The 17,118-nt window shown below is 42.3% G+C and overlaps 1 protein-coding gene across 13 annotated transcripts in view; it reads right to left on the bottom strand.

Annotated features, from left to right (window-relative positions):
* LOC121548978 (receptor-type tyrosine-protein phosphatase kappa) overlaps positions 1 to 17,118 on the bottom strand; it is a 162,916-nt gene that overhangs the window by 102,398 nt on the left and 43,400 nt on the right. For all 13 annotated transcript variants that reach the window (XM_041860717.2, XM_041860721.2, XM_041860720.2 and 10 more), the window contains one exon: positions 364 to 486. In XM_041860717.2, coding sequence (XP_041716651.1) covers positions 364 to 486 — 123 coding nt within the window. The remainder of the gene's footprint in view (positions 1 to 363; positions 487 to 17,118) is intronic.

The raw sequence follows: 17,118 nt of genomic DNA, 5'->3' as shown, positions 1-17,118 counted from the left end.
CCTGAGATTAATTTCCTTATACCTATCCATTGTTTCACATTCCTTCCTTGTCTCCGAAATTAGCAGCTGTCTGCAGTTCCCTCATTAGCTCCTCCACTTACTCTGGTGAGTTTATACATTAGCCCAATATTCTTCTTTGCTTGTTTTTGCGATGGAAGCACTAAATAGATTGCCCTGCCGATTTAGCTGCAAATGTCAAGTTAACTGTGTTGCTTTTGTTTCAGCCGTTGTCATTAAGTACACTGGAGGGGAGAAAAAGGAGTCTAGAACCTGGTGCAGTGGCGTTGGTCATGTTTGCCTAACACAATGCAGGGAGGGGACAGCGTCCATTAGGTTTATGGGCATGGTGGCAGAGAGTCTCACCTTGAGGCAGTTCAGATGATAAGTATGGCACTTCCTGTGCGCTGACATGGGTCCAGTCAAAGTCGTCGTAGGGATCCTGCTGGTAGTCACACTGGGCTGGGCCATCGTCAAACGTACAGCCACCTGGAAGGACAAAGAGAAAAACATGAGGTCATTTTCTCAGCTAACTCCATATTGCCGGTAAATAACATTGTGCCCTTTATTAATTTACTAATGAATTACCCCCAATTGCAACAGGTGAGCCCAGTGGTACCTCTGATCACCAGCCAGGCAGTATAGGCCTTTTATCCTCCCTTCCTACCCAGATAGTCTCCTCTGTTGGGTAATGCAGCATGTGCTAAGATCTGACAAGTGAGTAGGCAAGAGGAGGCCATGCCACTAGATAGCTCTGTCACACAGCGTTCTCCTTTTTTTGGGTTTCAGGCATAACTCGGAGCCAGTCATTTGTGAGATGGTGTGCAAAAACAAAGGCCCTCCTGCAGGCCCTGCCTGAAAGTCGACATGTCACAGGGCCTGACCGGAGCGGAGTGGAGAGACAGGCCTCTAATGACTTTGACATGGGTGCCTAATACATGTTGCCAATTCCACCTGAGGTCACTGATGGCTTATGGGAGGAGATACTCATTCCAAGTCCTCTGGATGAATCATCGGTTGTTGAGAAAAGAGGATTGTATTCGGCAGTATTCTTCCTCTGAGTTTTCTAGCAAGCTATGTATATGAACTGCCAGGTCTATATTTAATGTTAAAATTTGAACACGGTTAATTGTAGGTTAAAATCCCAATGACCAGAAAGGCGCATATAAATGACCTGTACCTCTCTGCTCATTACCAAGAGAGAGTTCTTCATAAATGGAAAAAGGTCACCCTATCTGGGTACAACCGCTGATCTTTCCAACCTCTGAGTGATGTCACACAGAAATATCATAATTTGCATTTTAATTCCAGGACAAAAGTAGATGCTAATTAGCACTGCCTACCAGAGGGTTGTAGCTCAAATAAATAATATTCAAATTCCCACAGGATGATACACTGTGTTTTCTAAGATAACATAACCTCAAAAGCATCTACATTGAACACAAACACCAGTCATTACAGAATAAACATCAAGTGGGCACTGTATTGCAGTTTACATTGACTCATATTTCCAATGGTTAATTAAAGGGAGGTGGAATAAAACCCAAGAGATAGACTAGGCTACATCTTAGAATTGAGAAGAAATCAAAGCTAGAGTCACTTCCAGACAGGGTGTCCCTGGACAACATATCCTGAGTAATACAGGAATTTACCATTGACATAGAGCAAAAATCACATTACAGACAGAGTGATTCAGAATTAAAGGGATACTTTCGGGATTTTGGCAATTAATCCCTTTATCTACTTCCCCAGAGTCAGATGAACTCAAACTTTATGTCTCTGTGTCCAGTATGGTAGTTTCACAAGCCAATGCTAACTAGCGTAAACGCAATGACTGGAAGTAGATGGTAATACATGCAAATGAAAATGCCTTGCAGCACCAAAAACCATTTATCACTTGTAAAAAGATCCTTCCATTTCTACCAATCTACCTCAGCTTCAATATGCAAATCTGAAGAGCTGCAACTGACAAAATAAGAACCTTGTAGCACTAGGGCTTCCTTTACTACATCCAAAACATGTGAGTACCTCTTCCTGCCGACTAGTGAATGTGACAGAGGCCTTGGTATGGTTTAGATTATGCCCAGCAGCTGGAGAAGGCTTACCACAAGGAGTTACATTGTGATGCTTACTTCTCTTAACAGAAGTGCCATTTACATCGCCATACCTAAATCTTTCCCTGGATGTAGTTGTTAATCACTTCACCTGTCACTGTAGCCTAATGTCACCAATAATGAGATTAACACAATTTTCCCCTATACAGTACAACCCGAAAATGGCTGCAGGACATATAAACTCAGAAAACACTGCAGTGTACGCATGAGTACTCATGAACAAAATGGTTCAGTCATGAACATGGAATGTGCAGTTTTGCTATAACATTCCAGAGAAATACCTCCACTCAACGTCTGTACAGTGGGGGGAAAAAGTATTTAGTCAGCCACCAATTGTGCAAGTTCTCCCACTTAAAAAGATGAGAGAGGCCTGTAATTTTCATCATAGGTACACGTCAACTATGACAGACACATTGAGAATTTTTTGGGGGATTTTTTATGAATTTATTTGCAAATTATGGTGGAAAATAAGTATTTGGTCACCTACAAACAAGCAAGATTTCTGGCTCTCACAGACCTGTAACTTCTTCTTTAAGAGGCTCCTCTGTCCTCCACTCGTTACCTGTATTAATGGCACCTGTTTGAACTTGTTATCAGTATAAAAGACACCTGTCCACAACCTCAAACAGTCACACTCCAAACTCCACTATGGCCAAGACCAAAGAGCTGTCAAAGGACACCAGAAACAAAATTGTAGACCTGCACCAGGCTGGGAAGACTGAATCTGCAATAGGTAATCAGCTTGGTTTGAAGAAATCAACTGTGGGAGCAATTATTAGGAAATGGAAGACATACAAGACCACTGATAATCTCCCTCGATCTGGGGCTCCACGCAAGATCTCACCCCGTGGGGTCAAAATGATCACAAGAACGGTGAGCAAAAATCCCAGAACCACACGGGGGGACCTAGTGAATGACCTGCAGAGAGCTGGGACCAAAGTAACAAAGCCTACCATCAGTAACACACTACGCCGCCAGGGACTCAAATCCTGCAGTGCAAGACGTGTCCCCCTGCTTAAGCCAGTACATGTCCAGGCCCGTCTGAAGTTTGCTAGAGTGCATTTGGATGATCCAGAAGAGGATTGGGAGAATGTCATATGGTCAGATGAAACCAAAATATAACTTTTTGGTAAAAACTCAACTCGTCGTGTTTGGAGGACAAAGAATGCTGAGTTGCATCCAAAGAATACCATACCTACTGTGAAGCATGGGGGTGGAAACATCATGCTTTGGGTCTGTTTCTCTGCAAAGGGACCAGGACGACTGATCCGTGTAAAGGAAAGAATGAATGGGGCCATGTATCGTGAGATTTTGAGTGAAAACCTCCTTCCATCAGCAAGGGCATTGAAGATGAAACGTGGCTGGGTCTTTCAGCATGACAATGACCCCAAACACACCGCCCGGGCAACGAAGGAGTGGCTTCGTAAGAAACATTTCAAGGTCCTGGAGTGGCCTAGCCAGTCTCCAGATCTCAATCCCATAGAAAATCTTTGGAGGGAGTTGAAAGTCCGTGTTGCCCAGCGACAGCCCCAAAACATCACTGCTCTAGAGGAGATCTGCATGGAGGAATGGGCCAAAATACCAACAACAGTTTGTGAAAACCTTGTGAAGACTTACAGAAAACGTTGGACCTGTGTCGTCGCCAACAAAGGGTATATAACAAAGTATTGAGAAACTTTTGTTATTGACCAAATACTTATTTTCCACCATAATTTGCAAATAAATTCATTAAAAATCCTACAATGTGATTTTCTGGAATTTTTTTCCTCATTTTGTCTGTCATAGTTGACGTGTACCTATGATGACAATTACAGGCCTCTCTCATCTTTTTAAGTGGGAGAACTTGCACAATTGGTGGCTGACTAAATACTTTTTTTCCCCACTGTATATAAACTCATGTTACATTTTCCATTACTGACAATCATGTGGCACTCTTCTGGATGTGCTTACATTTCCCCCGCATAAATCTATTTTATGAGAGTACTATATGTTGTAGTGAGTTTGACTAATCCATGAAGGGATGATGAGACGGCCTGTTGGATGCATGGCACTGAGGGACTAATGTGTGTGAAAGTGTCTGCCCACACACACAGGCAGCAGAGCCACCCTCCAGCCCACGTCTTAGCAAACACCTCCTTCTCCTCTCTTCTTTGTTCTGCCAGGAAAACCAGTGTGCCACCCCACAACGCAATCTGCACACACACACCCAGTCTGACAGTCTCTGGCACCTGTGCATCTCTGGCCTGGGTATTCTGGTAGACTTTCAAGCATTTATCATCTTTGTCTAGAGAAGTGTTCTTGTCTTCTGTTTCATTCAGTGACACTTAACTAAAAACTTCAAGAGCACAATATAAAGCCCTCCATGTGTTGACAAAACAGAGTATGGACCGTTGGCAGTGATGAACAAATCCCAGGTAGACAGACGTTAGTCATGGTTGAGGGTAAAACAAAGCCTCTTAATGATAGTCACCCTGCCACTCGGCATTGCTTAAGCAAGCATACATCAGGTCAGTGATGGTCAGTGATGTTATAATTGCATTAATAGCGAGATAACAACTAGCTGCTAAGAAATGAGTTGTAAATCCCCTCTGTCTGCAAGGACCCCGACGAGATGATTTGCATACTAATCTGAGGACTCAAATTTGGAAGTCTGCTAATGAAATAATAGTTGGCTCTTCATTTACATAATAAAATAATTATTGTGGCTGATAAACCTCAAGGGCGAACATTGTTCATATCCCTGATAAAAGTGGGTTAACAGCTCTATCTCAAACGCATACATAAACTATCGCCGCTCAGCGCCATTTGTGTGAGGGATATAGGAACAAACTGCTTGCAGTTATTGAACAATGTAATACAAGTCTCATTATTGGGAATAAATATTTGGACCTATTAAAGGGACTAAGTAAATGCAGTGTTCAGCCAAACTGGGAAACATTCAGTGAAACATTCAACCATCTCATAATGTTAAGAGCGCAAATATGGCAGCTAGAAAGCCAATAACAATCCTGCAGACTTTGATAATAGCTTGCATTTGATTTGTACTGTAGACTACCCGGGTAAATTATTTCCCATTATCATAGTGACGAGAAATATAGCTCTCCCACTCAGACATGCTTTTCATTGCTTTTGGAGATAAATGACTATTGATCTGCATTATAGCTCTGAGAGGAAATAAGTGGCATAGCATCTTTTCCACAAGCAAGTGCACTTGCTCAAAGGTATGCCCACGTATACAATGTAATACTTTCACAACGGTCTAGACCAGAGAGAGACACAGCGAGAAATCACACACTAATAGTCGGTTTATTGTTGTGGTCAGGGATTATTCAACCATGGCTAGAACACAAGAAATGTATATAAAAATAGAACGAAATCCAAGTCATTGTGCTGAAACTGCAGAAACCAGTACATTTTGGCCAAATCTAGAGGCTCATAAAGCCTACTAAAAACCTTACAAAATAATTGTTTAATAATGCCAACTAACAGTGTAGAAAACGCAAACAGAAAATCAATCAATCATAAAACCATCATCTGTTGAACTAAATTGAAAATATGAATAATGATCTAATTTAGATAGAGGAAAACAAATCAGCTCTGAAGTGTTCTTCTGAATAATTATCACACTGAGATTCAACTGAGGGTTAGTCATGGTAGAATGTTTTGTCAGATCCAACTATGATCAAAGCCCTTACAATCACATTGAGTATACTAAATATGGACACTGAAAACTATACTAATGTGATGGTATCACAAAGTGGGGTCAATATGCTGTCAACTGGACAATTGCAACATTCCAAAACAATTTCAAACTCAAAAACAGAAGTTCATTGCTGTTTTGAACAAAACATACCTCAGTACTGTGCCATGAAATCAATCAAAAGGTTTAGTCAACCTAACAAAAAGTTGAAAACTGGACACAAATCAATCTTCATTTAAAAACACTCTCCAAAGCCCAGTGCCTGACTTTAAAAACACCAAAAGGACAGTATTTTATCAAATCCTGATTTCTGCCCCCGTTTTACATGAGAAAATGTGAAATTGCTTAGAAAGTATAGAAGGTGACATTTTCTTCTATCCACAATATGTTTACTCTATATGCTCTATATTGGTCATTGAGCCTCAATGCACTGTGAGTGCAGTGCAGTCATCATCAAAAGGATGGCCCAGATAAAGGCAGGGGGAGCAGGGCACACCTCACCTCGCTTTTGATAAACAAGAGCATGACATCGACAGTAATGCATTACGCGGGGGATAAGATGAAGAAGGAATTCTACACCACTGCCAAAGAAAAGGCCAATTAAAACCCATGAAAATATGTTTCTTTTTTGGCCTTTTTGTCCTCTGTAGCCCTGTGATGATGCATTAGCTGCAAGACAGGCCACAATGCTTCACCCTCCGTTTCAGCTGAATCGGGAGATTTAATTCACTGTTAACATGGCGCCTGTTTGCATCCTAACTAATGAGCACCTATTTTTTCTCATTCTTGACCGCTTCCAGCTCCTCAGCTCTCCCCCTCCGATTCACCCCGTGTTCTGACACAGATAGCTTGGCAGTCCAAAATCCACTTCTTCCCTGTTCGCAATGCCACGCATTTAATACAAATCTGCTTCCACTTATTCTGCTGGCAGACAGCGTGAAAAAAAATGAGGCCGTGTGCTGGCCGGGCCTGTTCAGACACCAAACACCATCATCGAGGAGGAGGAGTGGGATATGGCCTGGGTCTTCTCGGCCACCACAGAGTCAAACTCACTTTTACCTGACAGAGACAGGTCCACTGAGGGCTCACAACTGTAGTCAACTCAGAACAGTGCCCACTCTGCAGGGAGGCAATACAAACAGCCTAGAAAACCAACAACTCCATAGGTTGATAGGCTCCAAAGGAAGTGCCATGTCACTCCCCAGAGTGGTGTGATGGCAGAGAAAGTCACAAATCACACGACTTGGAAAGAAAAGACACAGACACAGACACAGAGAGAGAGAGAGAGAGAGAGACAGAGAGAGAGAGCGAGAGAGCGATAGAGCGAGATATCAAGAGAGCGAGAGAGAACGCTTTCTGACTAAATTATAGTGAGAGAAAAAAAATAACTGATTCTCTCAGGGGTTAGAAATGTGAACATATTCACCAGCGGACATTGAGGGGGAACAGCTCACTTCCTCAGTACCCCTAAGCCAACTGGCTCCAAGAAGAATACCTTAGCAGTACAATAAGCAGCTGTAACTGGAGACCAACAGGCCCTCTGGAAGTGCCTGGGTTCAGCTGTAACTGGAGACCAACAGGCCCTCTGGAAGTGCCTGGGTTCAGCTGTAACTGGAGACCAACAGGCCCTCTGGAAGTGCCTGGGTTCAGCTGTAACTGGAGACCAACAGGCCCTCTGGAAGTGCCTGGGTTCAGCTGTAACTGGAGACCAACAGGCCCTCTGGAAGTGCCTGGGTTCAGCTGTAACTGGAGACCAACAGGCCCTCTGGAAGTGCCTGGGTTCAGCTGTAACTGGAGACCAACAGGCCCTCTGGAAGTGCCTGGGTTCATGAGTGCTTTACACGGAATGATCTGTTGGATCATTTTTAATAGCCTATTTCTGTGTGTTTGTCTTCCAATTAAACATTATGTGTTTCTTGTGGGAGACATTTAAAAACTAAATGAAGCCAGATAGGATGACAGTGAGTGTAGGGTTGCAGTTATCCTCTCTCATAAAGTACAACCTTGTGATACAGTACAAGCTTCTATTGGAGAAAGCCCACTCTTTAATACCAGGGAACTTCAACCTCAGCCACATCTTCTGGAAATGATGGCAACTTGATGAAGAGATGATAACGGCCCAATCAGTCTCCTCACATCTTTTAAAACAAAGCACCCGTCTCCCTAGTCCTTGTTTATCCCTTCAGATCCTACAAAGTTGCTTTATGCATGTTTCTGTAAGATGTCTCTTCCTTCGGTTAACCTGTCCCTCCCAACACCTCCACCCTTATTATGCAGCATGTTATGAAGTACAAAGGAGAGTGAACCGGCAGCAGCGTATAATTATAGAGAAAGTGTGGGCTTCACTGTTCTCGTGTTCTTGGACACACATTGTGTGGATCACGCTCTCCTCCTGGTTCAAATGCTATATAGGGTCTTTCAACAGGCTTATCTAACAGCTAGGGCTGCACAATGTCTTTCATGGGGAGACAATAAGGCAGAGATTTTCGAGAAGCAGCAAATGTCAAGATTTGAATAGTAATAAAGATCTATGATATGGAGAAAATAACCTTTCCATAAGCATTTGTCTGATCGCATAACCCCAGCACGTCTCCAGCCCTGTCTTGCTCTTTGCAAATGCTCGCTGACACCTCTGTGCAAACAAATCCAAAACGCTCACTTGGAAAGGCTGAGGGGGCAAGTAAGTTCGCTCACATTGTGTATAAGACATTTAACTTCATTTCAGAGAGGTGTTTACATTAGAGAAAAAGCTTTCTGGGGAAAAAAGGGAGAAAAATGATGGAGCGTGATTTGGACTGGGGTTGGCCACGATCCACCTTTACACAGCATTTCAAAGCTTTCAGGAGAGGAGTGTCTAGAGCTCTTCACGGATCTACCCAAACCCGATTACTGACCCGAGATCGGATCCCGCTTGGTGGCTACGGTTCTCGGATCTGTGTGAAAATGTGAAATACCGACGGGATCCAAAATGATATTTGAAGAGTTTAGTTCCTAAACAACAAATGCAAGTTTCACACATTTAGATTTTATTCTCTTACCTTATTCATCAAACCAAATGTGTCAATATCATTTTGTGATAAAACAGCATTTTCGCTTTATGAAAACGAGCCATTGCGCACTGCATGTGACGCGGGGTAAAATAGGCTACTTGTTGTGGGAGAGGAGGACAATGCAACGGATAAGAGTGATAGCCCATAGTCTATACACTGAGTGTACAAAACATTAGGAACAGCTTCCTAATATTGAGTTGCACCCCCTTTTGCCCTTAGAACAGCCTCAATTCGACGGGACATGGTGTCGAAAGCATTCCACAGGGATGCTGGCTCATGTTGACTCTAATGCTTCCCACAGTTGTGTCAAGTTGGCTAGATGTCCTTTGGGTGGTGAACTATTCTTGATACACACGGGAAACTGTTCAAGTGAGTTTCTGAAACATTGAGTCGTTCTTTGCTGATGTGAAGAAGAAATTGAATGAAAGAGATTACAGGGAGGAAAAACCGACAGGCAAATCATCTGTATTTGTCTCATTTATGCACATTGTAGCTCAGTTGGTAGAGCATGGCGCTTGCAACGCCAGGGTTGTGGGTTCGATTCCCACGGGGGGGCCAGTATGAAAAAAAAAATTACGCACTCACTAACTGTAAGTCGCTCTGGATAAGAGTGTCTGCTAAAATGACAAAAATGTAAAATGTAAAATGTGGAGGGGAAAAAGGTCACCCATATTTTCAAGACCTGAGCTATTTTATATGATTATTTTATTTAATCAATTTAGGCTTGGCCTATTAAGTAGGCTATTTGGCTATTTTATTTGGGTATTTTCTTTGTTAAAAATAACAGTTTGTCAATGTTGAATGACTTGAGTCAAGTGTGATATTTGACAGCATAAAGATGAGTGACTCATTTATGCGCTAGTTTTGTGGCTTTCTAAATAAGCTATACTATAATGCAGAGTTACAGACACATTATTTCTGATCGTCTTTAATAAAGAAAATGTTTGACCAAGTTAATCTGCTCATGTTGTGTGTGCAGTAGACTAATAGCCATAGGCTTATCTACAGAAAATATTGTAGCCTAAAGGCTTCCGATTTATTTATTGTGAAAAGCATGAATAGGTGTAAGAATTATCAGGACATCTTCTCTCTTCATTTATGAATATTTGAGTAACTCTCCCGAGAGTAGTCCTACACAGCCGTGACAAGGATTACTTTTCAATCAAACCCGCATCCAAACAAATCACAGGCTGTATAGGCTAATTCTGTAGGCCTAAAGGATATATCTACATTTAATTTAGAACAAAAAATATTAGGAAATTATAATGAGTCTGACCTGAGTTATAGATATAGCCTACCAAAATATGTCTAACACACAGCACTTGCTAGCATCCTAAAATCACCACATAAACATCCTCTAATCTAAAAAATGTGGCCAACAGAAACAAAATGAACAGATCTCTAAAAACCTAAAAATATTCTACATCCAACTATAGTGTTGTCATAGTAGGAGCACTAACCTAGACCTACAAATTCCAATTGTTGGAAATGACACTGGAATGCAGATGGGCGACTCAATCAGGCTATAGCCACATTTTTGTCTAAATCAATGTTGATCAAAACCTTTAAATAGCATAGATTGCAATGTTGCCCAGTAAAATAATAGGCCTACAGAATATTAGATTACAGACAAAAGTGAACTATTTGCTCCTCTCAGTCTGGCACGTGATGATCATCATGTAAAAAATCATCCTACTCAAATATTTGGTCAACAGAAATAAGAGGAAAAAAATCCAGAAGCCCTATTTGATGGTTCCTTCTATTAAGGCAAGTCGTCCAGGGCCTGAGGCAGCAAAGCATCCCCAAACCATCACACCACCACCACCATGCTTGACCTTTGGTATGATGTTCTTACTGTGGAATGCAGTGTTTTGTTTTCGCCAGGCATAATGGGACCCATCACGTCCAAAAAGTTGACTCAAGTTTGCCAAAAAGCACCTGGATGATCATCAAGACTCTTGGAAGAACGTTCTATGGACAGATGATTCAAAAGTATTACTTTTTGGACGACATGGTTCCAGTAATGCCTGGCGAAAACCAAACTCTGCATTCCACAGTAAGAACATCATACCAAAGGTCAAGCATGGTGGTGGTGGTGTGATGGTTTGGGGATGCTTTGCTGCCTCAGGCCCTGGACGACTTGCCTTAATAGAAGGAACCATGAATTCTGCTCTGTATCAGAGAATTCTACAGGAGAATGTCAGACCATCCGTCTGTGAGCTGAAGCTGAAGCGCAGCTGGGTCATGCAGCAAGACAATGATCCAAAACACACAATCAAGTCTACATGGAAATTGCTAAAAAGCAACAAATTGGACGTTTTGGAATGGCCTAGTCAAAGTCCAGACCTAATCCCAATTGAGATGTTGTGGCAGGACTTGAAACGAGCAGTTCATGCTTGAAGACCCACATGTCACTGAGTTAAAGCAGTTCTGCATGGAAGAGTGGGCCAAAATTCCTCCACAGCGACGTGAGAGACTGATCAACAACTACAGGAAGCATTTGGTTGGAGTCATTGCAGCTAAAGGTGGCACAACCAGTTATTGAGTGTAAGGGGGCAATTACTTTTTCACACAGGGGAATTGGGTGTTGCATAACTTTGTTTATGAAATAAATATGTAATTGTTGTGTTATTTGTTCACTTATGTTCCCTTTATCTAATATTAGGTTTTGGTTGAAGATCTGATAACATTCAGTATCACAAATATGCAAAAGTAGAGAAAATTAGAAAGGGGACAAATACTTTATCATAGCACTGTATATATATAAAGATATAAAGATATTTAAATAACCGGATCCTGTAGGGGTCAGGTAGGAAATTATAGGATCCAATTCGGTTCGGATCTCAATTTTGGGATCCGAGAAGACTTATAGGAGTGTCTTCTGCACCAGGCCATTGTAACTGACACTGTGTTTGAAATAGCTCAGATGGATGGGGGAAATAGCAAACAATCTAGTGTGGTTAAATGTGCGGAGTTAAACAGCCCTCCACTGTTGTGAGGCCCAATATCTGTCATAACTGTAATCCCTGCCCGGCAACCTGTTTGACAATAATACTGGGTTGGGATATAAGCATGAACACCTAGCTTCACAACAACACTTTGAAAATGTAAACGGTTTCCTGGGTTGGGTATTAGGATTAAATGGCACAATAAATAGTCAAGAGGGTGAAATTAGGATGGCTGATTTGAGGCTATTCCAAGTGGAGTGAAGAGCCTTTTAACCTCTGACCAACCCTGTTGCTGCCTCAAGCTATTGTCGAGTAGATAATTACTGTGCCACTGCATGCACCATGTTTGAATACTGTATTGTGTTGTATTTTTACACATTTTTACTCATTTAGAGAGGACTCAAATATAGTTGGAATTTTGGTTTCCGTGCTTCAAATCGAATGACATTTTATTGGTCGCATACACATATTTATCAGATGTTATTGCGGGAGTAGCGAAATGCTTGTGTTCCTAGCTCCAACAGTACAGTATTATCTAACAATACACAACAATACACACAAATCTAAAAAGTAAAATAATGGAATTAAGTAATATAGAAATATTATGATAAATGTTTTACATGTTTTATAGCGTTAAGAGCCACTAAATCTCAATGAGAAGCGCCAATATCCATTTAAAACAAAGTTAACTAATTCATTGAGGCTTCAAGACAAGAGTTACCATTCAATCCTTTTGACATTTGAGGTAGCAGTTTAACACAAAAATGTTTTAACATTCTTGGAATGAAAGCATGCAGAACAGCAAACTTTTTAATATGCCTACACCGTCTGACACAAGAATTTACAACAAGGTGTTTGTTTATTTTGGAACTAAAAGTAGTAGATCTTAGCAGATATTAGAAGCTTTGGTCAACGTTGTGGGAGAGGTCAAAATGTCTAGGTCCGTTTTTTGGTATATAGGGATGTTAAGTCAAAAAGAATATTTAGCGGCCAGAGGTTAGGCTGAATAGACATTTTGTAGGTGGTTGACCTGTCAGTGAATGGTAATTGGTGGTGGTGGAAGTGCATTCCACCCAATTCTAACTCCTGATTATAGCACCTTATGGTGTAACAATGTGAGACTTTAGGAAGACAGCTTTCGCTTTTAAAAATCTAAATACTTCATTTGTTTTGATGTTTAAATATTTTTGTAGGAAAAATCCTCTGTTTTTAGCTCTCCAAACAAATGACAAAAGTAATTGTTATTGAGTCGAAACTCGACACAGCACGAGCAAGTCAAAACTCGCTTGGCACCACTCTCATTTAACAAAAAGATGGAGGCCCACAATAAATGCAGCGATTAAACAGTGCTGTGAGAGAAAGGGTTTGCATTGTCCCCTCCAAGGCCAGACCAGATGTTTTCCTGCGCAGGCAGCAGTTTTACAGCCTCGTCTGCAGGAGGTGATAAGCCTTTAAAATGTCCAGAGCTCGGCAGGGGTCCTAGACACTCACATCCTGGACCACACTGCCAAAGCCCCTTCACAACAAACCTCTGTTCTAAAATCACACACCCATTCTAAACATGAGCAGGCAAGGTTTAATGACGCCTTCCGTCAACGTAAGCACAGCCTAGAGTTCACCTGTCTAGATAAAGGTCAGGTGGGGATAGTGGGATTGAGGGAACAGAGAGAAAGAAGGACAGTGGAATGAGAGGAATTAAATCCGAGCGCAGCAGAAAATAAGTACGGCAAATGATCGCATTGCAGGTTAATAACATGTCTGAGGTGACATAATGCTCCCCTGACTGCAGCTCGGGAGCGTTCTTTCCTCCGGCACAGCAGTTTTGTTGTTGATCTGCTGCCGGTGTGGCTTTTATTCAGGTTGAAGATGTGACTGACAAGGCCAGAAAGAACCCCCTGCAACAGTACAAACTTGTTAGTGAGCCCAGCCAAGCCTCCCGTTAACCATTCCCAGCGCACAGAGAGACAGTTGGTAGAGCGATCTACTGGCTGGCTCGTCTTTAGAGAGGAGCCCTCAATCACTGCAGTGAAGGATCTATCAATCCAAAAAATAAGGATATTTATCTTATGAATATGCCTATGCTTTATTTCCTTTGCTCTAGATATTTTTCCAGCCACAATGTCTGAACCTATGATCTTCCTGCAAAAGGGAATTAATATACTCCCCCACAGTATAAATTGAGTCTCCATACTCTGTTGATGAATTGAAAGTGTCTGATAGCCTCATGGAAATGGCTGCACATCGGTCTCTGTTTGCACAGCAGTTATCTCCCAGACTCAGTCCACGTTGCGAGGAAACTCATCTAAATTCATCTGATATCACCCATAACTTAATTCCCGTTTCATCCCTTTAATTGCAGCCCAACAGACCAGTCATAGCATCGACATTATACTCGCTCATCCTGTTTAGACAGCCCTTTAGTGGAGTACATGAGTATAAGTCAGAACATATGTCCTGAGTCATGAGCATATTTTGAGTGGCTCAACTCTACTTTGAGTTTAGTAATGTCATGGGAGTGGAGGGATGGATTCGGTGCCAGGCCACACCATAGCCATTAAGCTGAAGACTATTTCAGGCTGGCTGAGAATTTTAGGGCTTATACTCCAGGATCCACCAGGCCAGGTTTACAAAATCTCCACCACACAAACACCTGGCAGCGCCACCGCCAGAGCTGCTGAGCTAGGTCGATAACGGCCGGGCCGAGCAGCCTGCTAGTGCTCCGTAGCATGGAGTTATTTATTAATTGATTGACAAGAGCAGTTACAGTGCACTAATTTGTGCTCCGAGGACAGGAAGTCCATTAAGGCAGCATCAGTTAAACAATGATCAGCAACCTCCGATAACACAAGGGGTATAAAACAAGTGGACACTGATGGAACAGACCACAGGCAAGACACACATAAAGCTAAATGGAAATGTTTGAGCCAGTTGGGCCATTCATACAGTGGGGAAAAAAAGTATTTAGTCAGCCACCAATTGTGCAAGTTCTCCCACTTAAAAAGATGAGAGAGGCCTGTAATTTTCATCATAGGTACACGTCAACTATGACAGAAAAATTCGGAATTTTTTTTCCAGAAAATCACATTGTAGGATTTTTAATGAATTTATTTGCAAATTATGGTGGAAAATAAGTATTTGGTCAATAACAAAAGTTTCTCAATACTTTGTTATATACCCTTTGTTGGCAATGACACAGGTCAAACGTTTTCTGTAAGCCTTCACAAGGTTTTCACTCACTGTTGCTGGTATTTTGGCCCATTCCTCCATGCAGATCTCCTCTAGAGCAGTGATGTTTTGGGGCTGTCGCTGGGCAACACGGACTTTCAACTCCCTCCAAAGATTTTCTATGAGATCTGGAGACTGGCTAGGCCACTCCAGGACTTTGAAATGCTTCTTACGAAGCCACTCCTTCGTTGCCCGGGCGGTGTGTTTGGGATCATTGTCATGCTGAAAGACCCAGCCACGTTTCATCTTCAATGCCCTTGCTGATGGAAGGAGGTTTTCACTCAAAATCTCACGATACATGGCCCCATTCATTCTTTCCTTTACACGGATCAGTCGTCCTGGTCCCTTTGCAGAAAAACAGCCCCAAAGCATGATGTTTCCACCCCCATGCTTCACAGTAGGTATGGTGTTCTTTGGATGCAACTCAGCATTCTTTGTCCTCCAAACACGACGAGTTGAGTTTTTACCAAAAAAGTTCTATTTTGGTTTCATCTGACCATATGACATTCTCCCAATCCTCTTCTGGATCATCCAAATGCACTCTAGCAAACTTCAGACGGGCCTGGACATGTACTGGCTTAAGCAGGGGGACACGTCTGGCACTGCAGGATTTGAGTCCCTGGCGGCGTAGTGTGTTACTGATGGTATGCTTTGTTACTTTGGTCCCAGCTCTCTGCAGGTCATTCACTAGGTCCCCCCGTGTGGTTCTGGGATTTTTGCTCACCGTTCTTGTGATCATTTTGACCCCACGGGGTGAGATCTTGCGTGGAGCCCCAAATCGAGGGAGATTATCAGTGGTCTTGTATGTCTTCCATTTCCTAATAATTGCTCCCACAGTTGATTTCTTCAAACCAAGCTGCTTACCTATTGCAGATTCAGTCTTCCCAGCCTGGTGCAGGTCTACAATTTTGTTTCTGGTGTCCTTTGACAGCTCTTTGGTCTTGGCCATAGTGGAGTTTGGAGTGTGACTGTTTGAGGTTGTGGACAGGTGTCTTTTATACTGATAACAAGTTCAAACAAGTGCCATTAATACAGGTAACGAGTGGAGGACAGAGGAGCCTCTTAAAGAAGAAGTTACAGGTCTGTGAGAGCCAGAAATCTTGCTTGTTTGTAGGTGACCAAATACTTATTTTCCACTATAATTTGCAAATAAATTCATTAAAAATCCTACAATGTGATTTTCTGGAGAAAAACATTCTCAATTTGTCTGTCATAGTTGACGTGTACGTATGATGAAAATTACAGGCCTCTCTCATCTTTTTAAGTGGGAGAACTTGCACAATTGGTGGCTGACGAAATACTTTTTTCCCCCACTGTAATTCTAGACAATTCAGACAAATTAAAAAATAGAATATGCTCATATTTGAAGGGGCAGGTTATGAATGCAAAGGAACATCATAAATGATAGTGGACCTTTAAAGCAGCCATTAACATTATCCAGTAATATAAACCATTAATGACCTCTTGGGTGGATTCAGTAATAAATAATATAGAGACAATACAGGTTGGAGTGAGGAGGGGTTGGCTCACCTTCAGTTGTAACTTTGGCAAACCTCACTTAGGGGCAGAGAAAACGAACAACGTCGCTTTCAAAACGATTGGAGCCACCAGGCAATTCCTGGTTAAATTAGGTTTGGGAGTTGGAGAGAACTTTATGACTGTCATTAAAAAGGGCTGGAAATAGTTTGCTTTACACTTAACATACAAGAATCACCAGCAGGAGGAGAGGACACTAGAAAGTCAGCCCTCCCTCATCTGTGAATGGCTGAGGGCGTGTGTAGCGCTGTGCCGCCGTGCACAGGAGTGGCTCAGGGAGTTTGCAGTGCCGTCTGGGGTCTATTGTGCAATGACAATGTGAGACTAGGAAATGAGTCCAACCGGTCTGACTTAGTGTGTGTGACACATCCAGGTAAGTGGAGACAGACCCTGGGCAGAAAAACACAATACCTCTCCATTTAGTCACCAGAGGAACTGTTGTTCTGGGACTCCCTCCCCCTCCCAACCCGCCTGCCTCGCACATCCATTTCCAAAGGGAGGAGTACTATTACAGTGCTATTAAGAGTCTGGTTCAGGCCCAAAGCCCC

Source organism: Coregonus clupeaformis, chromosome 33, assembly GCF_020615455.1.
Source record: "Coregonus clupeaformis isolate EN_2021a chromosome 33, ASM2061545v1, whole genome shotgun sequence".
Classification (NCBI taxonomy): Eukaryota; Metazoa; Chordata; class Actinopteri; order Salmoniformes; family Salmonidae; genus Coregonus; species Coregonus clupeaformis.
Note: the sequence above shows the minus strand (reverse complement) of the source record. Positions and strands in the feature narration are given on the sequence as shown.